This window comes from Tamandua tetradactyla, chromosome 4 (assembly GCF_023851605.1).
Source record: "Tamandua tetradactyla isolate mTamTet1 chromosome 4, mTamTet1.pri, whole genome shotgun sequence".
NCBI lineage: Eukaryota > Metazoa > Chordata > Mammalia > Pilosa > Myrmecophagidae > Tamandua > Tamandua tetradactyla.
Genome location: NC_135330.1, coordinates 23,735,577 through 23,760,748, shown reverse-complemented (window position 1 = coordinate 23,760,748; position 25,172 = coordinate 23,735,577). Strand labels below are relative to the sequence as shown.

Genomic DNA, 25,172 nt, shown 5'->3' with positions numbered 1-25,172 from the left:
AGAAGGAAAAACAGCATACTATAGTGACTTTTAAGATATTTTTATCACAACCCTCATTAAAAAATACCTTTCATATTGCAAGTGTATACATACATGTTTGTATGCATACATGTATATACATATATATGTAAAACAAAAACTTCTCAAAATAATATTTACTCTTACAATATGTAATGCACTTTAATATGTTGTTTTATTCTATTGTTTCTTTTTTTTTTTTTAATGTAGACTGCAACCTAGTGAGTTGATTTCACAGCTCGTTGATTATTGTGACCAAAAGTTTAAAAGCATGGTAGAAAATCATGGGAGTATTACATAAAATGCTATGATACATATAATGTACCTTATACATAGTTTTGAAGTGAACTCTAAATAACTAATAGCACTTTAAAAATAAAGTTTTATCAGTATACTGGATTGTCATGGTAAGAAACTCCTTGCCTTAGGAAATGTAAGTTAAACATGGTTACATGCTAGAAAGCATATGGCTTTTGATTACTTCTGATACTTCTGGTCATATTAGCTAAAATTATTTAAATAGAGCCCCTGTTTAATCATTATAACTATGTACTCCACATGACAATCAACTACAAATGTTTTCTGAAACATAAATGGAAAAGGAAGAAATGATTTGGGTATATGATGCTAAAATATTTATGCAAAAGAATTTTGCTGATAGCATTTACAAGATGAGTTAATCTGCTATTTATATTTCACTATAAGCAAAGCATTACTTTTGTATCTTCTGAAGATAATGCCAATCTAAAGAAGGAAGACTGCTACTAATCTTGCATTACTCATTTGGGAAAAACTTGCTATCTTTTTTAAGTAATTATGCAATTTTTAAGAAATTAAAAATTTTCATTAAAATTGAATGTACAGATTAATGATCTTGTGAGCACGTTAATTTAGCAAAATTTTAATGACTGGGAAAATCATTTACCTTTATACCTTAAATTACTTTTCAAGGGTAAAAATATTTAAATAGCTTCTTTAACTGCATGAAAGACATATCACATTAATGTTGGCTTAAAATATTAGTTAATAAACTTGCTGTAGACTATTTTTGAAATTATAAGAATCTGATATACTTATTTTTAAAATACTTACATTCACACACCATACAGTCCATCCAAAGTGTACAATCAGTGGCTCTTAATATAATCACAGTTGTGCATTCATTACCACAATCCATTTAAGAACATTCTCATTGCTCCAAAAGGAAATATGCCATGCCCCTTATACCTACTTATTGTTAACACTTAGCATTGGCATAGAACCTTTGTTACAGTTGATGAAAGAATATTATAATATTACTGTTAACTGTAGTCTATAGTTTGCATTATGTGTTTTTCCCATATGCTGGGAACACCTTATGAACACCTTATAATGGTGACATACATTTGTTCTAGTTCATGTAAGAACATTCTTTTATTTGTACAATTAACCATAGACATCATCTACAACAGGATTCACTATGTTATACAGTCCCATGTTTTATCCTCTAGTTTTCCTTCTAGTGACACACATGACTCTAAACTTTCCCTTTCAACCACAATCACACCCATAATTTAGTGCTATTAATTACACTTACAATGATGTGCTACCATCACATCTAACCATTTCCAAACATTTACAATCAACCTTATTTAAAATTTTGTACAAATTAAGCATCTGTTCCCTGTTCTCTACCCTCATTTTATCTCCTGGTAACCTATACTCTAGATTTGATTTGGGAATTGTTTGCCTTTTAAAAAGAGCTTCCCCTGAGAAAGTTAAGCCTTTCTTCTCCTGTTTTTATAAATTGTTAGGCCTTAAATCACATAACTCTTATCTTTTCTCTTCTCTTTTTTAATTTTCATAAGAAATCATTTACAGTGAATTTCTTCAATTTTTTTGTAGATGATAGATCGGGTGAAAAGAGATTCTAAATAATACCAGCAGAGATACAAAGAGTATACAGTGTAACCAAAGATTCATAGTTGTTCTTTTCCATGTTCTTTTTTATTGACCTACTTTGGAATCATTTACTTTTTCTTTTATTAATTTATTTTTGGTTGGTTAGGATTCTCCTTTTAATAGGATTTCTGTGCTCCTTTTTGATAGTAATAAACCATGGGTATTAATTCTGCATATTTTTTAATTTTGCAGATATTTAAGTCTTCTAAATTACTGCATAATTATTCATGCATTTTGGTGTGATAATTTTGCCACATGACATCCCAGATATGAAATGCTTAAGCTAGAAACTGCCTTTCAGCTTCTGATATCCAGTAGGTAAATTTAAAGCTCATTAGATCAGTTAGCATTGCCTCAGAACCCTGTTTCTAGAATTCTTCATTTACAAAACAGAATTTTTTAGGAAATGCAGGTTCATCAAACAGAAGTGTAGAACAACTACTAATTTCATCTCTGCTATGAAGATAAGAATACACAGACTTAACAGATATGAAGAATTTGGGTTAACTATGAAAAAATGTCTTGATTAATTTTAAATATTGAAAAAGCTGATAGAATATTTTCTAGATATCTTTCAAGAGAGGAAATATTAGCATTTGGATTTGTTTTTTTTAAGTCAGGAAAATCAGCCAGATGACTTATAAGTTCCTTTCCAGCTCTTCTACCATACGTTTTTGATAAATATGCATTATCAAGTTCTCTGAAGAAAGAATAATGAAAGATTAATGTATTAAATGTGATTTTTTTTTTATCATTTCCATTGTTTTTAATGATTTCAGTGCCATTGGTATATGGGATGATACATGAAACAGAATGTGACAGTGCCAAGGGGCATACCCTTTAGCCAATACTCATGGCTTTTCAGTCTTTGTGGGTTTTTTAAATTAGTTTGAGTAGGTTATTGTGAAATAGATGCTCCTAAGCCCCTGCAAGGTAAAGAGTAAATTTTTTATTTTTATGAACAAAAATTTTTATTTTTTTTAGTTGTCCAAAGAAATAGTCACTTTCTTTCTAAAAAGACAAAGTTGAGTCATAAAACAAATCTGTTAAAATGGAGATACTAGCCTGATTTAGAGAAATGTTTGAAATGTTTTATTTAGTATTTTCTTAAAATCCAAGTCAGGGGATCCTTCTTAATCTGAATGCCTACATTTTTGTAATATATCAAGGCACTTTAATTGGAAACAGTGAAAACTGTTTAACTCATCTATCCCATTCTACAAGGGAGACTGGATGTTTGATAAAATAGATACTGGCAGTTGGACAGCGAATCCTGGGTTTTAGATATATGTCACTATCATTTTGAACCTCTTGGCGCCAGGATTTCCTGACATTTAAAGCTTATGCAAAATGCATTAGGACTTCAAGGCATTAGCTATGGAGTTGCCAATCCCAGAGTATCAGATGTAAATCTTCCCTTCCCAAAATCTGAACTGGTGTTAGAAAGTAAAGTGTAACTTGCTATTAAAACTAATTAAAATTAATAGGAGCAAGACTAGCTTTTTCCCCATTATATACCATGTATCCGCATCATATTTTTGAACTATTTTTTTTTATAACTCTTACTTTTCAAGACTAACAAGAACCTCATGTTAAGAGTATTTTTAAACTGTTCCCAGCTTTTACAAATCAGTTTTTGTTACAGTAAAAATGGTCCATTTTTCTTTTATGGTAATCCAATTTTCATAAACTGGAAAAAAAATTACAGAGACTGCTTAGATTTCCTTGGGGCTTTGAAAAATATTTTTCAGAAGGCCTGGAGTTCTTCTTTGTGGTTAGCACAGTGGTGTCATTTTCTGACCATTTCACTGGGGTCAAAGATGAACTAGATGCATCCATTTTCTGAGCCATCTGATTCTGACACTTTATTTTCTGTGTGTATGTTATAGCCTGCCTCTTTGTTCCTTCTAGAATACTTTAATATTAACTTTCTGTGCATTGTACATATTATATGTCACTGTATCTTTTTTCTTTTTCTCTGATTTAGTTATTTCCAAACATGAAATCCCAGTTGAAATGATAGTTACTCAATTACACATTTAAAAATAGTACTGAATAGAACTAATAAATTATTTCCTTAAAATATAAGAAATATTTTGTCCAAATTCTTAAATGTATGTTTTCCTAAGACTAGAACTTTACATCTAAAAATTAGACTAATTTCTTTAGCTATACAGCCACCTTAACTATACCCAGCTATTTAGTTTACTCAGTTTTTTTCACTTGAGAAAGCAATCTCAAAATTACATATTCTCTGCCAAAGAGACATCATGTGGCATGTACAAAACTATATAATATCATTACAAGAACTACATATTATGAGTTCTTTTAAAAAGCATTTATTCAAGGGAGAAATCAAATCATTGTCCTGGTTACAATTCTTTATTTGACCAAGCAAGAAATTCTTTTATATTGAGAGGAAAATAAGTATACTTACAAATCCCTTCTTTGATAATTCCCTTTCAGTTTTAATTGATAAACTCTAAATTCTTACATATTATTCTGATAATTTAAGTTTTAGCAACCATCCTTACTGTGACAGTATATAGAAATTACATGGAAGGATCAAAAAGAAATTGAAAAGAACCTCCCAGAAATATTTCCTTTGATAGACATTGAGACCAGTTGCCCATTTGCTCAGCAGCATTGTAAGGACTAAAATATTTGGTAAATCTTTATGAAATATTTAAAGATAATAATTAGAAAACTCCTTTATTTGGTATATGATTAAATTTTTTATCAAAAAATGATAATAGCCTTTTTGTTATTTATGGATTTCTTTTCCTGTGACTTTTTCCTCTAGAGGAACTTGCTTCACGGAGCCTTTAAAAAACTCCTGGCTTTAGTATTTTTTCCAGACACGTTGGTTGCAAAATAAAGCATCCTGATACAATTTTTTACCTTTCAGTTGCCTTAGTTTTTTAATGCCAATACCCACATATAGGAGCAAAGAGGTACTCTGACACACTTCTGATGGGAATTTAAATTGGATGAAACCTTTATGGAGGGCATTTGGAAATAAAGAACTGATACCTTAAATTGTTCATTTCTTTTAACTCAGGAACTTCACTTCTAAGAATTTACCCATATGAGGTAATGAGAGATAAAGACTGGATAAAGAAATTATTGTGTGACAAAGAAAATAAAATAGATACACTGAATATACTGAGGTATAGTTATCTAATTATGGAATAAACATTTTTATGCACCTACTTTTGGCCACAAAATTTTCTCCACATATTAGATTATATTATATAGGTGTTCAATTTTAAGTAAGTCAATATATGAAGGTCAAAATAGGTTAAAAAAATAGATACAGTTAGCAGTAGCTATTTACCTTACATAAAATCTTAACTGTCTTTATGATTGACCACAGAGACTTTTTTTAACTTGCTTACTTGTTGATAATTCTCTTTATAGAAAAATGTTATTCACCTATTACGTTCGAATAGCATAAAACTGTGTACACCACTGCCACATCTATAATTGTGATAATTGAGAGTAGACAGTTAAAAATATTTGGTTATTCTATCTATATGTATTTCCATGTTTTATAACACTATGGTAACATTTGATTCACTTGTAATATATAAATATGTTTTCATTTTGAGATAAGCCTATTACTAAACAATGTATAATACTCAAAAACTCATTTGAATGCCTTGTATATGCAAGGCACTTTTATACATTTTATTACACTCAGTTCTTGACATGCACATTGTCATAGGCCCTTAATATGTCTGAACTGTATCTAGGGTGGATATTTTCAAGAGTTGCTTCTCAAATTAAATAGAATTTTGTTAAGTCATGATTGTTAAGTCTATAAGAAGAACCCTCTTATAGAAACAGTGGGTTGAGTAAAAGGACATTATTCTGTTTACTTAAAAAAGTTGTTCTGTTACAAGGTGTATGAGTTGATGTAAAAATATCCCTATCTGTGCAGTTTTCTTATAAATAAAATTTTAATTTCTTATATAATTTCTTTATAATTTCATAAGAAATTATCCATATGACATTGTTTTCAGTTTACATAAACATGTATTTCAAGTCCACTGATAAATGCTATACTAAGGTATAAATACATAACCAGGAGAAATAATTTGTTTTTCCCATCTTTGTCAATATTAACCAAGCAGAAATGTATAGTAAATTTTTTTTTCTGTGTGTGTGTGTTTTTTTGTTTGTTTGTTTGGGTTTTTTTTGTTTGTTTTTTTTTTTTACATGGGCAGGCACTGGGAATCAAACCCGGGTCCTCTGGCATGGCAGGCAAGCATTCTTGCCTGCTGAGCCACCGTGGCCCACCCATAAATTTTTTAAAAATGAATAAAACCATTAAAAAGGAATAATACGGTGGCTCAGCAGGCAGACCTTTTGCCTGCCATGCTGGAGACCCGGGTTTTGATTCCCGGTACCTGCCCATGTTAAAAAAAAAAAAGAAGGAATACTGTATGATAGGTAAAATATGCCTAAGTTGAAAAAGTGATCTTTTTTCTCTTAAACGTTTGCGATGGTGAAAACAGAAGAACAAGAGTGGCAACAGCCATGTAACAATTCTGATCAGAAAATCAAACCAGTGCAAATCAATGTTTTTACAGTAGGGGACTCTTGCTCTAAAGCAATCCTCACATCAAATATCATTCTTCTTTCTGAATACTCCCATAGCACTTCTGTCAATTACTTTTTTATTTTTTTTTTGCATGGGGAGGCACCAGGAATTCAACCTGGGTCTCCGACATGGCAGACAGAACTCTGCCTGCTGAGCCACCGTGACCCACCCTGTCAATTACTTTTTTTGGGGGGTGCAAGGTTGGGGAATGGAACCCGGGTCTTCCGTATGAAAGGCAGGCATTCTAACCACTGAACTACCCATGCACCCTCATCAATTACTTTTTAATTTAAGAATAGAGAATGTTTTAGGAGTCTTTAATAGTTTCAAAGAATAAAATGTTTAAGGTTTATTTCCGTTTTAAAATCTAAGTATACAAAAGAAATAACAAGTTTATTTAGGATTTTACCAATTTATGAATATATCTTCATGTATGTCATTTGATCATCAGCAAGGGTGTGTGAGGTAGATAGGAGGAGTATTCTCCCTGTTTTAACAAATGTGAGAATTAATGCTCAGAAATTATTAAGGAAGTAGCCCAAAACCAGGTAGCTAATAAATAGTGAAGCCATTAAACTCAGTAAGAGCTAGCACTTACTATTACACCATACTGTCTTCAAATGACAACCAAATATATTAGTCCATTAGTGAATTATGCTTATTTATAAATTTTAGACCAAACATTAAAATTGAGTGAGATGTGTATGTACATTTTGTTTTGCAACACAACATATTGTTTACCTATTTTGCTTTAATATATTTGACATGGTTTACTATAAATTAGTGCTTCAGATTTGCTTAGAGACAATTGTTAAAAATTAGATCACTATAGTTAAATTCTCTTAAGTAGTTAGTTCAGAAAGTACTCTACAGATTAAGTCCAGCTGTATAAAAATGATAGGGATGAAGAGTGGAATAATCTTAGTCTAAAAAGGTGGCGTGTCTCATCAAAGTTATCTTGCTAATTAACCAATCTGAATTTTTAAATACTTGATTTTTTATGCCTGTAAATGAATCTTCATAGGCTTATTAGTCTTATCTGATTTATTTGGTTTTTTTATGAAGACCTCTTTTTCTAGCCTTTAGAATGCACGGATTTTAGTTCCACTGCGTAGACACTAATAATTTGCATTTCCCAAGGAGAATTGAATTAGGTTTTATTAGTAAATTGGGCCTATAACTTTTAAGTCTAGATTTTTATTAGATTATCACACATCAGCATTAGCAAATTGTAAACTTTGCTGAAATACAGAAATATGAGCCAAAAATCAAGGTTTAGAATCCTAGAAACTTTAGAAGATGTTTTATCCTATAGAAATTATACTCCTGCCTTGGAAAACTATGTTGAGATTTATTTTCCTCTGGAAATTTAGAAGCAAGAAAGTGTGACAGAACTGCCTTCAAAGTTTTTGTTAATTTTCAATCTGTTGTACCAAGCTTTTTAAGGCATTCACCTTAGTTATATGTAGAGTCCAAATCATACTCCTAAGAAAAAGCAAATTTGTCACTTTAGGGGACAGTCATTAAAGGTAAGAAATTCAGCATTACTGAGTCAATAAATTTAAAAAAGAAAAAGGAATATGAATATGACTAGATCTTCAAAAATGTTAACACATCAATTACAGTGTAACTTTGTACTAGAAGAAATGTCATGGGAGTTAATACAGTTATGATTGGGGAGTTAATATATCATCACCATTTAAAAGTGATTATCTAGTGTTAAAGTTCATATATTTTTGGCATGTATTAACAGCATTTGTTGGTTGTACAGATAAATAGAAATTAGTTATAAATTTAAATGGAAAGGAAATAGAAAGTCCTTAAGCAAAGATGATTGCTCTTATGATCTATTTGACATGTAAAATGCTCTTTTTTCAAAAAAAATTATGAAATATTTTTAAAGACCAGGATACAAATTACCACTATAAACACTTGCTTATTCATTTTGTAATGAGTAAAAAAATTGTATTCAATTTGGTTAGTAAGTGCTACCACCCCGTCCAAAGAAAAGAAAAATAGAGCAGCATACCATCTATTTGGATTCAGTAATACTGAGCTAACTCCAAAACTCAAGGATATTTTCCAACTTAAGGTTGATTGTGATTTAAATATTTATGAATGATTATTAAAGATTTCTAATATTAGAAGTGTTGAACTAAAAATTCTTAAATATTTTTAAAGTAAGAGCTGAAACCTAGAGCATAGTACAGGTTTTTAAAAGTAGTATTAATTAATTCCCATATTCTCCATATTGCCCATAGTCCTTCCAGATGTGCTATTACTAATTGCTCATGGCTCAGATATGAGCCATATGGGCTCTATAAATGGATTTGCACATATTTTGAATAGAAATTCTATAAAATGCAGCTGAATTATTAAAGTAAATGTATGTTACTAAATAAATCTAAAAGCAAAATATTAAACTATAGTAAATGGGAAAAGAATGTGCAAATTAAGACCTGCCTGTTCTAATGAATTTATTGGTTACCTTTTCAGTTTGAACCAAAAGAAAGTTTTATTTTTGTTGTTGTGTTAAAAAAAAAATCTATGAACTGCTTACAGAAGTATCTAAGACAAAAAACAAGAAATTATAATGTTCTAAACTCAGCCGATCCAAACCACTTGAACTGCTATGACAGCTCATAAAACTAAGAGTAGTTTTTAACTGGGCTCTGTTTTACGTTGCCAAAGTGAATTTTCCTTGCAGGAAGTAGCCAGAGGGTTTATTTAGTTTCCAATCCATGGCTTTGATCTGTCTGTACTGTCACATCTCGGGTTACATAGTCCTTTTTCACTGCAGTAAATCTGCAACAGTTAATGAGAATAAAATTTCCTCCAATTTACTGATCACATGCTGTTAAATGCCAAACCACAGCTAACTGCTTATTTGCAGAATTTTAGCTACAATGTTTAAAAACAGTGCAATCAGTTTAATCTTGTTGTCTTTGTAATTCATTTTATTGAGTTTTCTTCCTTTTTAAGTGACCTACTTTATCAAGTCAAGTGGTTACAAGGCCAAACCTGGAAGAAAGATTTAGAATGTTAATAAACTGAAAGAAGGTGTGTGTGTGTGTGTGTCTGTGTGTGTGTGATATGTGTTGGGGTGAGGTGGGAGTGGTGCATGGGCATGTATACTACCATTAAGATTCAGATTAGGTCTGTTTTAATGCTTTTTAAAGACCAAGCCTTTCTTTCTCTTCAAATAAAATAACTGCCTTGTTATTTATACAGTTACACTGTATGTTCAGTTTCCATATAAATCTGCACTTAATGATTTTGCTTAAGAAGTCAGAGTATTATTTTTCACTTTTGATTACAGAGATAGACCATAATATTTAAGGGAATTTCAAAGATTTTTAAAAATTTGATCTCTACGTTATATGATTTATTCTTAAAGTAAAAATAATGTTATAGACATACACTGAATCATCATTATCATCAAATGGGTCTTATACATAGTGGAAATTTTATGAATAGCTATTGAATAAATCAATGGAATTTCAAAATCACATTTAAACAAATTTAATATTATACATTATTAATAAATGCGTCTTTATTAATATAATGGAATTCATAATGGAATACAGAAAAATCTCACTCATTTGCTTTTTCATAATTTCTTTTGGGTTAAAGTGAAACTTCTCACTTAAGGCGTTTCATTCAGGTGTAATATATGTTAGATTTATTTTTCACTTATACCATTTATCTTCTTTTATAATTCCTTATTTTGTGCCTGGCAAGTGGAACTTAGCAACTTCCTGTCTCTGACAAGAATTATACCCTTAAAAAGTGATTTTAGATGATAGCCATTGATAATATATATTTTTATATTATGTGTTTGTAAATCATATTTGCATATGTAGCATTAATAAAATATATAAAAATAAATCAGTTTCTATTTTCCTGCCATTGAAGTCACAGTTACTGTTATGGCCATTTTCTTTCACAGAATAAATAATTTCCATTCTTGGGAAAATAAAAATGTTGGGCTAATACCCATTTATTGATTTAAATAACTATCATAAAAACAAGAAGTGTATTGGTAATGCGAAAGAATTTTTCTAAATTGGGGACTGTAAAGTAAGTTCTCTTGATAAAATACAAGATTCAGTTTTGGTAAAGTGCTAGCTGTTAGTTACCCCAAGAAGAAAGGAAGTTATGAAGGAAGAATGGTTTGAAAATTTTAAAAGTTGAAAGAGGTGCAGCACTACCTAGGCCCCTAGGTATTAGGGTAAAGTATTAGCGATAATGTACAAATGTTGAACTTTATATAGCTTATAGTTTTAGAATTATTGTTTTCAAATAAGCCAGTGTCTAAATTAACTGTAACATCATAGTTTGCATATAGAAAAAATAATAAATAATGGAAGTTAAAATAGTATTTTTAACTCTGTATCTAGGAGTCTGTTCTATAGTTTGTTCCTTTGTTTTTACATAGTTTTAAATCTGTAACAGACTTTTAGTCCGTAATCCATCCAAAATTCTGAACTTGAAAGTCCTCAGAAAATTTCTATAAAAAATAAACGTTAATTTTTTTCAGCGGTTGCTCTAGTCCTCAAAATAAAATAAAAATCTTAAACACGTGAAGCTGGGTGAAAGAGTTTGTTTCTGGAACAGGAACAGTCAAGTCCAGTTTTAAATGAAATTACTAGAAAGAGTTAGAAACAATGCAGGATTCAATGCCATACAGGCTTAGTCTCTGTTCTAATTAGATTATTTGAAATGTTACTCTCTAGAATGGTTTCAAATCTGTATACAATCTGAGATCTGTCTATTAATAATAATAGATGGCACATATTAAAACATGTTTACTGAGTACCAAGCAGTATGTAATTGCAATTATTACATCTAATTTAATCTTCACAACAGCTCAGGGCAGGAATCATTATTATTGTGAAAACTGAAGCTTATCAAGTTAAGAAGTGTGCCCAAGGTTATCAAATTAGTTATTTCTTACCACCCAATCTATAAACTACTCTTATTTTTACCAATTTTTTTCTTTCTTCCCTTCTGTTACAGTGAAAGAAGTTTCCTTTTCTCAAAATCCAGCCAGTCCATTTGTGCTGTGGACCCCATTCCTTCTTGTCTTCTCAAGGACTTCTTTCAGGTCATCACTCTTCCCCTCTACTGGATGATTTTGTCAGCCCATGGTCTGAATCTCCAAAGTTAAACTTTCTTTGGCATCACATCATGCTCAGTTCACTCCCAGACTCCCATTCACTGTTAATTTATCCAGTCCTGTCAAAGCAACCAGTTTTGCCTTTCTTATCTTTAATTCTTCAGCAGCGTTTGACACATTCTGTTCTGGTCCTGCTTCTTGAAATTAACTTCTTTCAGCTCTGAAGACACCCCATTTTTCTGATTTTTCTCCTAAGTTCTCCATTTCTTCCCTTTCTTCTTTGCTGGCTGTTCCTCCTCTTCTCCACCTTTAAATGTTAGTTACTTAAGAGCTTTGGTCCTGTTCTCTTTCTGCATCTTGTTTGGGGACGCTCTTCTCTAACTATACCCACGGCCAGGAAGATTTCATCTAGAACCCATGGTTTTAAGTAATATCTGTAAGCCTATATTTGTAGCTGAGACTTTCATCTGATGACCACCCTCATTCCCCTCCTTATTTGGCATATCAGTTGAATGTTTATTGAAATTATCAGATCTAACTTTTGATTTCTTACACACAAACAGGTTCCTCCCCCAGTCATCCATCTCCTATTGTCACCACCATCCATCCAGTTGTTAAAAGCATAAACTTTGGAGTCTTTCTTGATTCCTCCCTTTTCCTCACCAGACCCTTTCTCCCCAGTGCATACTATGTGAATTTCCTTTCATTTTCATTTCCAGACTATGTCTTAAATTTGGTCATTTCTTTCCATTTCCACTGCTGGTACTCTATTCTAGGCCATCATCGTCTCTTTATGTGGACCACTTCAATAGCTCCTAATTTATTTCCCTACTTCTACACTTACTTTACCTTGCTTTTTTTTTTTTTTCACAGTAGCCATCATGATCTTTTAAAATGTAAATCAGATGATGTTTCCCCACCTATCTTCAGTAGTTTTCCAACATCCTTTAATAAAATAATATTCTTTACCATCGCTTATAAGACTCTGTATTACCCAGCTCATCTGTTTCTCCAGGAAATGAGTTTCCTACAAATTTCCAACTGACTATGTAGAATTGCCAAATAACTGTTTTCCTACAGTTAAAATATTTGGAATGAAAATTTTTCATGGAGAAAGATGAACAGAATGTATGTTTAGAAATCAGATAATTTTAGTCAGCCCAATTGCTGACTTGCTGTTAATCTTTTTTCAGTTTTGGACTGGAAGAGTGACTCCATACTTAAACATCAGGGAGAATTTGTTTTAAGGATTTTTAAGTTATATAGCATTAGAGCTCTTTGAAATTACATAAAGGATAGTGCCATAATTAGAATTTTACGAAAAATTTTATTAGCTTTCATTGTCAAATACTGTAAGTTCTGTAGCAGAACCCCTATTTCTACCCCACATTTAAAATAAATAGTGTCCTCAATATAATTTCTTTCCTATTACCAGATCTTAACTAATGGCCTGTTGGTAATCAGTTTATCAGGAGTGTATCAGAAATACTGTTTTTTTAAAAAAAAAAAATTTGTTATTTGCTTTTACGTAAATAATATTTAATATTTTATTTTAACACTTAAAATTTCCTTCATTTATTCACCTTTTTAATTGCTAAGCACTTGAATGGGATCTAGGGATATGGAAGTCATTTTTTAAAAATCCTTTTCCCTTTGAGATATATAATCCAGAGTTAAAATATAATATTTGAAATGAGTTAAAGTGGCCTATTTATTATAGTCTATTTATATGACAAGTTTATTTCTTGAAAATATTTAAGGATAATGGTATTTTCAGACTTAGAAATAGAATTAATAATAAGTACAGTGTCATTTTTTAGACATTAATGGTCTTCTACCTGTTCCTCCCCACTTTTATGTTAGTCTCACACCTTAATAAATAAATATATAGAGAGAATATGAAATATATATATATTTACAATTCCAGTGGAATAAACATCTCAACCATTATTCTGAATTGTCCTTAAATGGCAGCAGAATTATTTATCTTTAGAAAAGAATGCCACATTATCTTAAATTATGAATTTTTTAAAGGCATGCTATTTGGAGTGTTGTCATTTATTAACTCACTTCAGGTACAATTGCATAGATCTTTAGTTTTATCTGACAGAAAGGAGTTATGGTATTTTAAGCTAAGCAGTACAATATGTGACAGAGAATCACTTTTGAAATACAATTCCCTGAATCGTATAGGCTATTTAATGAAACATTGTACTTTAATGGTCTTATAATTCACTAGCATTCAGTAACTTCATTATAGAAAGCATTTCAGAAGAATTAGTTCAAACAGCAGCTTGTTCTGGCTTTATAATAGCAATATTGCTTCTTTAGAAATGCCTCAATGTCCTATGAAATGTAATTTAAGTAAGTATGATGTTTGGAGAGAATCATTGTACATGGAGTTTGTGGTCAATATTGATGTCCTATGCCTCCCATCTCAAGGACAGAAGGTTTAATGAGTAGAAACTGACCTTTCCATAGATAGATAATAGGTAATAGATAGACAGACAGACATTTATTCCTAAGAGAACTAATGACAAAACATTTCAGTCTTTGAACTTTTTTTAACAATTACCTTATAGCTATGAGTGAATTATTTATTAAGATGAATCAGGTTTTCCATTAAGAAAGAAAAGTACTAAACCTCCATTTATGGTTATTTGAAAACAAAAGAGATGTCTGGAATTAAAGAGATTAATTAGGAATTATAATTTTATAGCATTTACCTGTAGGAATTTTGGGTTAATAATCTAATCAGTAGTAGTCCAAATCTCTTCCTATTCTCAAAACTTCTCGGAGCCTCCATGAATTAAGTAAATTGCAGAGCTTCTTCAAAGAGTGTGGCACTCTGTAATATAAATTATTTCAAATGCTACTTTTTATATGAAAAGAAAGAACAGTAATCGTCTAAACTTTATTTATAGTTCCATTACTAAGTTAATCATTGTATGGAAAAGCAATATCTGTTGGTTTAACTAAAAACTACATATGTCTGTGGTCTCACTTTAAAATAGAGAGGCACAATTGACAAATGCTCTCTTGTGCCCTTTGATTCAGTTAAAGATCTTAAATAGTGTTTTTTTTTTTTTTACATGGGCAGGCACCGGGAATCGAACCCGGGTCCTCGGGCATGGCAGACAAGCACTCTTACCTGCTGAGCCACTGTGGCCCGCCCAAATAGTGTTTTAAATAGACTTATAAATGGAAACATAATTAATGGCTTCATTATCTTCTCTTCTGTGGACATAAGTCAGCATTCTATCGCAAGTAATATAACATATATATGTATATGTATGTATATATATTAAGCCTATTTTCTGTTTATCTTTAAAAGAAATTATATCTAAAATTGATACATCTCACTTTTTCAGAAATTCTCTTAATTTCAGGTTTTTCCAGCCAAAAACAAAGCAATTTCATATTGCTGTGTCAGAAATTAAAAGGCAAAACAACCTTAAAAAGGAATCTAAATTTGTGTAGATAGTAAACTGTGTGGATAGTAGCTAATTTAGAACCCTTCAAATGTGAAAGGATGGGAGGAGGCTTCTGTGAACATAGGCAAATAAGTTTTTAAATTGCAATTGTAACTTAAAAATTACATATTTTCAAATTGATGAGATACCCCATAAGACTATATTATATAGATGATCAAACTCCTTGCCAAGATCTCTGGTAAGGTAATAAACAGGAATTTTTCTGTCTGAAGAAAGTTTTTTTAAAAGAAAGGTTTCAGGGTTTTAAGACCTTTGTAAATATCGGACTGTTAGAATTTAATTCACTCTCTATATACATTATGGAGGAAAGAAAAGAAATTATTACAGTTTCCTATAATTATAGTTTGCCTTTTTTCCTTTAAAGTCTGGGGAACAGAGGACATACTGTTTGTCATCAGCAAGTGGGCTGATTGTCCTATTAAATTGAATCAACTTATAATTGTTCCTTGTCCTGCATACTTAAAATAAGGAATATAGATACACCTTTATGCTAGCTTGGAATACTTTCTCAAATCTACATGTATTAAGGTAGTCTCAAAAAGATATGTTGCATTCCCATTTCTTTGAAGAACTATCATCATTGCCCAGCTTGCTTCTAAGTCCCAGATTGCCAGGTTCGCCCAACCCCAAAGACAACCTGAACATCACAGAAAAAAAATATTCTACCCTAAATATTTCCATGACCTGTGCCCTTTTCTAACAGAAGCTAACTTGATAATAGTAAACCTGAATATAAGAATTTGTGCAATGTGAGAAGTAATGACTTGTATGAGGTTACTAAAAATATTACCCTCAATTTACTACTTTCAAAGTAAACTCATTGAATATAAAATAATATTTTAAAAATATGTAAAGAGACTTTCCCAGTATTTTTCATCCCAAAAATGTTACGTCATTTGTATCAGCCATGACATAGACTCTGAAAGTTTTCGATTAAATATCTTCCCTATTATTATAAGCCTCCCATCTCACACTGGTAAAAGGAAGGTATGATTGTCCATGGTGTTATTTTAGTACTACAACAATTAGTATGCCTATACATAGGCATAAGTCACTGTGACTTATGTAAGAGCCCTGTAAAGGCAAGCAGAAAGCATGTGTAATAACCATGCCAAATGTGATAAAGTATCTCTTAACTCTCTAGATTGTATACGGCAAGAGCCAGAATTTCCTAAGCATTTTTAGGGACAGCTCCATCATGATTTCATGTCATAACAATAGCAGAAAGCATATACTGTAAGGATGTCTCTACCATTCTTATAAGAGACTTAGGAATATAGTAATCTGAAAGCATAGAGATACTAAAAGGGATAACTTATTATTTTACAAAGGAAGACATGGCAAAGAATGTTACAGATACAGACTGAAACAAGTTATATCAGTAGAGACAGAAATCACATCTAGTTATTTTGGGTTTGACGTTATTGTACCCCACTAACTTAAATAAACTTCAGGACTTATTAAGTTCAAACTTAAATTGGTTTTGCTGAACTTAAACCTAATTTTCCGCCCTTAAATTAAGGAGGAAAATGCTCACATATATTAATGATAAAGAAAAAAAGTATGGTGTTTCCCTATGCCACTTTGAAAACAAGTCATTTTAATTTAAAGTATGGTGATAGGGCAAAAGCCAGAAAGTAATTATTAAAATCATATACGTCTACATTCCAGCCTACATTGAATTTACTTGGTATCAACATACTGTCTTCCCAAAGGGTGCTTAGTCCTATTCTGTAACAACAACATACAAATATACACCTCATCATTAGATTTACAATCCAGTTGATCAGTGACTTAATCTAAAATTAGCCTTAGACCTAAATAGGAAGTGAATTTGTCTTCTTTTTTAATAGATCCATAATATAAGTTAAATTTATACTCAAGGACCAAGAAAGCTTATGAAATTTAAAGGTAGAAATTTACTTTAGTACCTATTCTAGTGCTGAATGCAATTGTGGTAGATTAAACAGTAATCTGAGATCCATAGTGTATTCAATATATTATAATATTATAATTCAATATAATATATTGATATATATTATATATATTGATATATATTGAATATATACATTATAATATAATAGGAGACACTATTAAATATTTATCTGACCTATATTGAATACTGAATTAGTGGTTGAAAATATCAGATATAATTCTGCCCAACATAAGTCTGAATAATAAGGTAGAGAAATGCCTTTTTGCTGTACATTTGAAAATAGAAATGTATTTAGAATCGAATTTTCAAACTTCATGCCATTTAAAAATAAGCACTTTCAATGTATAACTTCTATTAATCATGTTTTTGCCTTTAACTTTAGAATAATATTATGCAATTTGATTTAGCTGCCAAAAAAGTGTCTTTACTTATTGACCAACATTTGATTTTATCTATCAAAGAAAAACTATAGTTTATTTAGCCTAAATATATTTAGGCTAAATATAGGTAGAGTATTACATAAGTTGGAAGCATATATTAAGCTTCTTACTTTGTTGATAGACGAGATTTTTTTAAAGATGGACATCAGTCTTCTTCTTATGGGAGATAGTAAAAGAAAAAGAAAAGTTTCAAAAATATATCAAAATATTCCCAAGATATATTAATTATTTAAGTACTTTGGAGATATGATTTTTAACAGAAACTTAACAGAAATTTTTCATTTAAGAGAGACTGGTATTATGTCAATAGGAATAGCATGCATGTTATATGGCCATGTTACCTCTGATTATGTACACATGTCAAATTTCTGTCTGTTTTATAAAGATGGGGAGTTAACATAGCCTATTTTGTGTAGTACTCATGATAAGTTTAGATAGTATTCCTTCTCCTGAACTTTTACATTTAAATAATACAGTACCACTTTAAGATTCTGATTGGTGCTTGAATTTCAGTATCTAAAGGTAATTATTCATGTTTTAACTAAAGAATTTTAATACTAGCATTAAGTTTTGAGTTATGTTTGAGGTCTTAGACTTTACAGCATGTTTAGTTTCTTTTCATTTTTTATTAGTATTTTTTAGTACTTAATAATCTGCTGCCCCCACCTCTTACAAGAGCTTTCCTCTCTGTTCAACATCAGAAACATTTTCCTCCTTGGCATGTGCTTTCTAGTTCCCCAAGCAGTATAAGCAAATTGGAAAGTTCAGCTGTCATTCTTGGAAGGTCATAGATCACACTAGCAGCCTGAGTAATCCAAGAGGTTTTAAGTATCATAGCATTTAGTTTAAAGTGAAATTTGCTCTGACAGGGCTGGCAGACCAATAGGAAAAAGAAATATTTGTACTTGGAGAAGTGCATATGTAGAGACCAAGAGTATAACTGATGGCTGGAAGTGATTTCAGTCTAAAAAAACAAATCATTAAGAGAGTGCATAGGGGTAAAATACACAGTTCATATTTTAAAGAGTCTCAAAATGCACCAGCAACTAAGGTTAGCATTACACAGTAATTAGTTGTGGTGTTCAAACTTTAACTCACTCAGTACCAAACAGAATAGTTAAACTGTCACTGAGAAAATGTTGCTACTTAAACAATATTGTCAACTTTAAATGTACGCAGTAATTTTTTTATCCTAAAAAACCAAGGTATTGGGCGGTGTGACAGTGGGTCCTTGGCAGAATTCTCACCTACCAAGCCAGAGACCCGGGTTCAATTCCCGGTGCCTGCCCATGTGAAAAAAAAACAAGGTATTATGATAGATTATTTAATGTTGAGCTAGTAACAAACAGTCATCCAAAGGAGATGCTAATGATTCAGTTTATTGACCCCAGGGTTACTTAAGCATCTGAGTTCTTTTAATATTTGGTGATATGAAATGCGGCATTGCTTTGTATTACAGAACTACCAATGTCAGATAGTCCTTGTACCTAATTGAGGAATTGTAAGCTAAAGATGACTAGATGGTATACCTGCATTAAAAGATGGCAGTAAGCCTGAGTTTGGGTGGGCCACAGTGGCTCAGCAGGCAGAGTTCTCACCTGCCATGCTGGAGACCTAGGTTGATTCCCGGTGCCTGCCCATGCGAAAAAAAAAAAAAAAAGCCTGAGTTCATAATAAGTTTGAGTAAAGATGCACTTCAGCTTGATAATCACATTTGACAACTTCCATTAGGCACCTATTGGAGCATACAAACTAAAAAAAAAGAAAAAAAATATTTTGGTGGCTCCAAGAGTAAAGTAGAAAGGACTTCCACCAAAATGGTAGACTAATATATGGCCATGTTCACTAGAAAAATAGGGAATACCCCCTAGTGCCAAAAATAAAAAAAATAATCCACAGGAGTATAGAACTACATATAGGTTAAATAATATAGTAACACAAAACTGAGTTCCCTCTGTCAAACCTGGAACTTCAAAGGACTGGTTTTTCCTCATCAATTGAAAAGAGAACTAGATGAATTTAATTTACCAATTTACTACCAGAGAAGGGGCCAGAACTTGCCTTCTCCATTAAGGCACTAGATAAGGGAAGATAGGTTACCCATGAGGAAGCGAAACCACAGGCAATATAAATGGATTGAGAATGTATACTAGACATTTAATTCAGGGACTGTCAAACCAAGAAGTTAACACTCAAATTAATTCAGGACACTGATAATCCAAGAGCCTTTGATATATTATAAACAAATACAGAACCACTCTGTAGAAATAGTTCCACAGCCTAAAGTGCAACAGAAAAACAAAAGCAAACCTAAGTTGTACACAATAAAAAATTACAGAAATTTACAAAAACAAAGGACTATAATGAAGGAGAATCATGGGCTGCAACAAGCAAGAGTTATGCTCAAGAACTAGAATTAATACAAGAATCTCAAAGAGACCATAGGATGTAAAAAATAAAAAGAAAATATAATTCAAAGATGACTAATATTAAAAATATCAACTATAATTTCTCAACATGAAAATTATAATCATTCAAATTGACTCTGGAGATGGTTTAAATGGCTGATTAAGATGTATAGTAAGAAAAGTGCAAATTGAATGAAATAAGAGGAGAGTCAGTGAAATGGAATCTACATTTGGAGTAAATTACTGACTGTTTCACACATGCTCCCTCTATCATTAGTACAAATTATATCTGCACCCTCTCAGTGTAGTAACTAAATTGAAAGGATCTATCCCCAAGGTGGTTTTTGTCCCCTTAAAACTGACAGATGTCTTTTAAATTTTTTTTATATATTCCAGTTGAGTATTTTAAATACAGCCTCTTGCTATTCATATCATCTGCCCTTTGACTTTGGAAAAATATTACGTAGTTTGATTTCACTGAAAATGTTATTCTTTAAGATTCTTTAGACATTTAGGTTTTTTCATAACAAAGGGAAAATTGATAATCATTCATAATATAAAAGATTAAAAGAAAACTAAATGGAAAGTAACAGCTAAATTTTATATATATTGGTGAAACTTATTAAATGACTACTTAATTGTGCTCTTGGAATTCATTTTCTCAATTATAAAAAGCCCAAAGCAGTAAGTAATATCTGTGAGCAACCTAAAATATATATTTAGTTCATATAAATGTATAGAAACAAGAGGACATACACATAGGTTCAATGAAAATTTTAGAAGCTATTTCATCATAATAGTACTATAACATGTATTACATTTTTCAATGTCTTAGACAATCAGCATCATTTCCTCTATTTTCGTAGGCCCCCACCTTCATAAAACTATTTAGTTCTAGCTAAATTATTGCATGTTTATAAAGCAAAAACGTTTCTCTGAGAAAGTAATGGAAGCCACATTCTATCAAAGTATGCTGAGAAGTTTAAATTTGATAAGCCTTGCTTTAAAACATTGTTAAGTTCACAAGTGTAATACAAGCTTTCCATCTAGTGGTTGCTCTATAAATTACAATTCTTTAGATCCAGATTTAATACATCACTATACAAGTGTTAGGTGTTTATAGGCATTATCTGATTCAATCTACACTTTCATATGAGAATTTCATGAAGAAAAAATTCTCTACTGCCTGAATACTCATCCTTCCTATTGAAAGATAAGTGAATTCTACAATTTGATTTCATCTGCAGGAAATACCACAGCCTCATAGTTATTTGATGGAAACGTATTACCATAATGAAGGACAAAAACTGTTTCATGCTAATTAACTACAGCCTTTAATTTTGGGTCAATTTTGAGATTCTTCTATTTGTTCTTAGTTCCCAACAGTAAAGGTATAATTTTAAGAAAATTTCAAAACAGAAAAGATACTATTCCTTGTTGAGAAAAGTAGCTTTCTTGGCTGTTACTAGTTCTGCCAGTGTTCCTATTATTTCACATATACACAGTTCTTAAGTGGTCTCCATTCTTCTACCTCTTTACTACTATTACTACCATAATTATCTTTCTAAAACACTGAACTACATCATTTCCCTTCGTAAAAACTATTGACAAGGTGGTGCAACGGTGGCTCTGGCAGAATTCTCGCCTGCCATGCCAGAGACCCAGGTTCAATTCCTGGAGCCTGCCCATGCCAAAAAAAAAAAATGGCAATTCTCCAAAAGCATATGATTCTTAGCATGGCATTATAAAAAGAGTCTCAAAATCTAGTCCTCACCTCCCTTTCTAGTTTATTTGCTACCACTTGCATGTATCATAAACCTAAGACTTTGGCCATGACAAAGCATTTACTGTTCTTAAATTCCTTGTCTGTCTTGCCCAAGCTGCTGCACCACCAGGAATTCCGTCCCTTCACCTGTGAAATCCTACTTGTCCTTTAAGATTCATCTACTTATGCAATCAAGTAATTTTTAAATGTCATCTCCATGTCAGTTACAGTGCTAGATGCTAGGGGTATAGCAATGAATAGGACATTCCTTGCCCTCCACGGTGCTTACATTCTAAGAGAAGAGAGACAATAAGCAAAAAAAAAATGTCAGGAAAGGACAGATGCATTAAAATCATATATATTTTCTGTGAAGCATTTCTAGCCTTCTAGGTTCTTGTGAAGCAATTTGTATGCATCTCTAATGCCCTCACACTATTTTAAATATGGCCTTCCTCTACTATAGCAATTTAATTATATACTAGGCAGTACAATCTCATATTATTATTAGAATGTTTGTTCCCTCCAATCCTGTGGTCATGATTGACCATGTCTTATTTATCATTGCCTTTCCAGTACCATGTGTTTGTTTGTTTATACATTGGCTCCAGACATTATACTTAACCCATTGTAGGAATTCAATGAATGTTTGTACTGTGGTTGGATGGATGGATGAATGGATGGATGGATGGATGGATAGATGGATGGATGGATGGACAAAGAATTGCTATTATAAAGACCTAAATTTCCCATGACAAATCAGACTCAAGCTGAAATGTCTCTGATGATCAATTTATAATCTATTTATAAAGGGAAACAAACATACTGGTTTTGATTTTATGACCAATATATTGGAGTAATTACTGTCAGTTACTCCTATATTGGAGGAAATTAACATATCATGTCATACAGTGCTATAGTATCCTGAAATGTTTCCTCCCAAGAGAGTTAGTTCATATTAAGTTATTCATTTGACAGTCCCTCAAAAATTCACCTTTGATATAATCTTATGGATCATAAATATGGGTAATTAATAGAAATAGAAAATCACTATTTTCTATTTCTAAGTATAAATATCCTCATAAAGGATTCTGTCTTAGTGAGAATAGAATCCCTAAAGACAGATAAAACTTAAAAGATGAAATTCAGCATGGTAGTTATAAGTGAAAATTATGTGTGCCTATGTATGTGTGTGTGTATATATATATATATATATATATATATCATATTCCACCTTCATTTTAAGATAAATACTGAAAAATTAAAGTGATTTTAGAGAATAAATGAGATGGTACAGATTTTGGAGGCTGTAGACATGAATTTTTAAATGGCTGTAAAGCAAATAATTAAACTCCTTACCTAGTTCCAGGGGATAATTCTAGGACTAATAGAAGCAGATTTCAGCTCAGTGTAATAAAGAACTTTCTAATAGTTTGACATATCTATAAATGGAATGAACTTCCTTCACGTAATGGTGGGGACTCCATTCCTGGATGTGTTCAGACAAAAGCTTCTTGGACAATATCCTGTCAAAAATATTGTGAGTGAGAATATAAACTAGATTATTTCTTAAAGTGTTTCCAAGTCAAAGATTCTGTGAATCTATGCGAAGAGAATTTGGCTTGAAATCATTCACATATCCTCTCTCCCTCTCTCTCTCTCTCTTGTCTTTGTCCTATCCACTAATATATTCATTACGTGCTCTGCATTCTTATTACTGGCTAAGGAATTTAAAAGAATAAAAAGAGTTGTATTGCTTTTATCTAATTTTAATAATGATGATACTTTTCACTTATGCAGCACTTTTCATCCAAGGATTTCAAAGTGCTTTACAAATATGCACTAATTAAGCCTCACAAACAGCCAGAGGTAGGTGATTTTCTTCCCTTTCTACAGGAATGTCAGCTCTGGCACAGATATTTAATAAGAGCCTCAGACTGCCTAGGATTCCTTACTGGCTGCCCTTGTAATATGCTGCATGAGAAGTACCACTTGTCTTGTCCAGTTTTCTTTTTTCCTTCCATGAATTAATTCAAGTTTGGTATTGTAATGAAAGGTGTTAAATTTTTGTGAGAAGCCTTATAAATATTTGAGTAAATTCAGTCTTATACTTGCTGAATTCTAATCAGATTTCTAAATTTGCTTATTTAAAAACGAAGTCTAGATGTGGTTTTATATTTGTCATTTAATTTTAAATATCACTTTTTACTTATAAAGAATGTGTCCTCTTCCTTTCTAGGTACCCAGAAATCTTTGTTCTAGGGATAGAAAATATAATAGCAGATTGATTTTTGGCCTTACCTTTCATATTCATCTTTTTACAACAAATAGTAACCATTTTCTTTGGATGAAAATTCTGTATTTTCAAGAATTGATGAGCATTTTGGTATTTTTCTAATTCAAAGGTCTAAAATATGAGATCGAGACATTGAGGGCAAAGACTAAATGACCCATATAACTAGTCCTGTGAAAAAAAAGTAGGATAGTAGTGGCATATTCTAGTCTAGAGGGACACACAGATTTTCATGAAGGTTAGAGGTAGCACGAAGAGAAAAGTATATTCAGAGACACTCATAACACCAGATAGGAATTTTCCAGTGTAAAGAGCCAAATTTAAAAACTCTTATCTGACACTAAATGGTCACACAGGACAGTAGCAAGTACAGCATATCTCAACATCGTTTCCCTTGGTTCTTGGGGTTCCCTAATGAGGGCGTGCAACTGCCTGTGATACTGTCTGATCTAACTCAGTCTTACTGGTTCAGGAAAGCACAGTTTTTGCTGTGGCGGTGCCCTTTTATATTCATGGTTTTGTTTCCTTCCAGAAAAATGTACCTGAAGAATCCTTATCTGTTTAAAGGAATACTTGCTGTTAGACTCTCCTGATTTTGAACCAGACTCAGCATTTATTAGCAAGGCTATGTCCTTATCCCAAGGGAAAAAGTAGAGTGAATGTCCCAAAGAATATCTGATTCAAGGTTCTGGCAGCCTGAAAAGCCCAATTTCCCTACATATTAGTTACCAAATAAGAAACAGACTATTCTGTTTCAGAGGCAATTATATTTAAAAGATATTAATCACATGAATACAGTTGTCTATTCATAATACAAAAGAACATAGGATCTAAGTCAGAGTACCTTCCATATTGGCCCTAATGATTCAGGTATTTTTTTCTTTAAACAAGTTCATCTGTGATAGATGATGGATAATTCCAGAAAACCTCATTTTAGGAAATGCACTAGTCAAAATATAAATTTTGTACCAAATTAACATTTTTTGCCTTAGTCTCACACATGTTAAAGTTTTAAAATATGAATTATCTTCTATTTCAGCACCCTGCAATATTGACATTCCTTTGTTCTTCCTCATGCAAAAACATTTTTTAATTTGTACATTTTGTCACTATCATTGTACCTTCTAGGCATTCCTAGATTATACCATCTCAGTC

General features: G+C 31.7%; 1 protein-coding gene and 1 long non-coding RNA gene across 7 annotated transcripts in view; one reads left to right on the top strand and one right to left on the bottom strand.

Moving 5' to 3' along the window:
* KIFAP3 (kinesin associated protein 3) overlaps positions 1-25,172 on the top strand; it is a 219,611-nt gene that overhangs the window by 185,332 nt on the left and 9,107 nt on the right. For 4 of the 6 annotated variants that reach the window (XM_077156924.1, XM_077156923.1, XM_077156925.1 and 1 more), the window contains one exon: positions 11,585-11,672. The exons of 1 other annotated variant lie outside the window; for it this stretch is intronic. In XM_077156924.1, coding sequence (XP_077013039.1) covers positions 11,585-11,672 — 88 coding nt within the window. Of the gene's footprint in view, positions 1-11,584; positions 11,673-23,524; positions 23,594-25,172 lie in introns of all 6 variants that reach the window. One more of the 6 variants, XM_077156928.1, reaches the window with a different exon arrangement.
* LOC143680583 (uncharacterized) overlaps positions 9,098-25,172 on the bottom strand; it is a 48,057-nt gene continuing 31,982 nt past the window's right edge. The window contains exons 2-3 of the long non-coding RNA XR_013174070.1: positions 14,411-14,532; positions 9,098-9,370 (exon numbers count right to left, since the gene is read on the bottom strand). This is a non-coding gene — a long non-coding RNA (uncharacterized LOC143680583). The remainder of the gene's footprint in view (positions 9,371-14,410; positions 14,533-25,172) is intronic.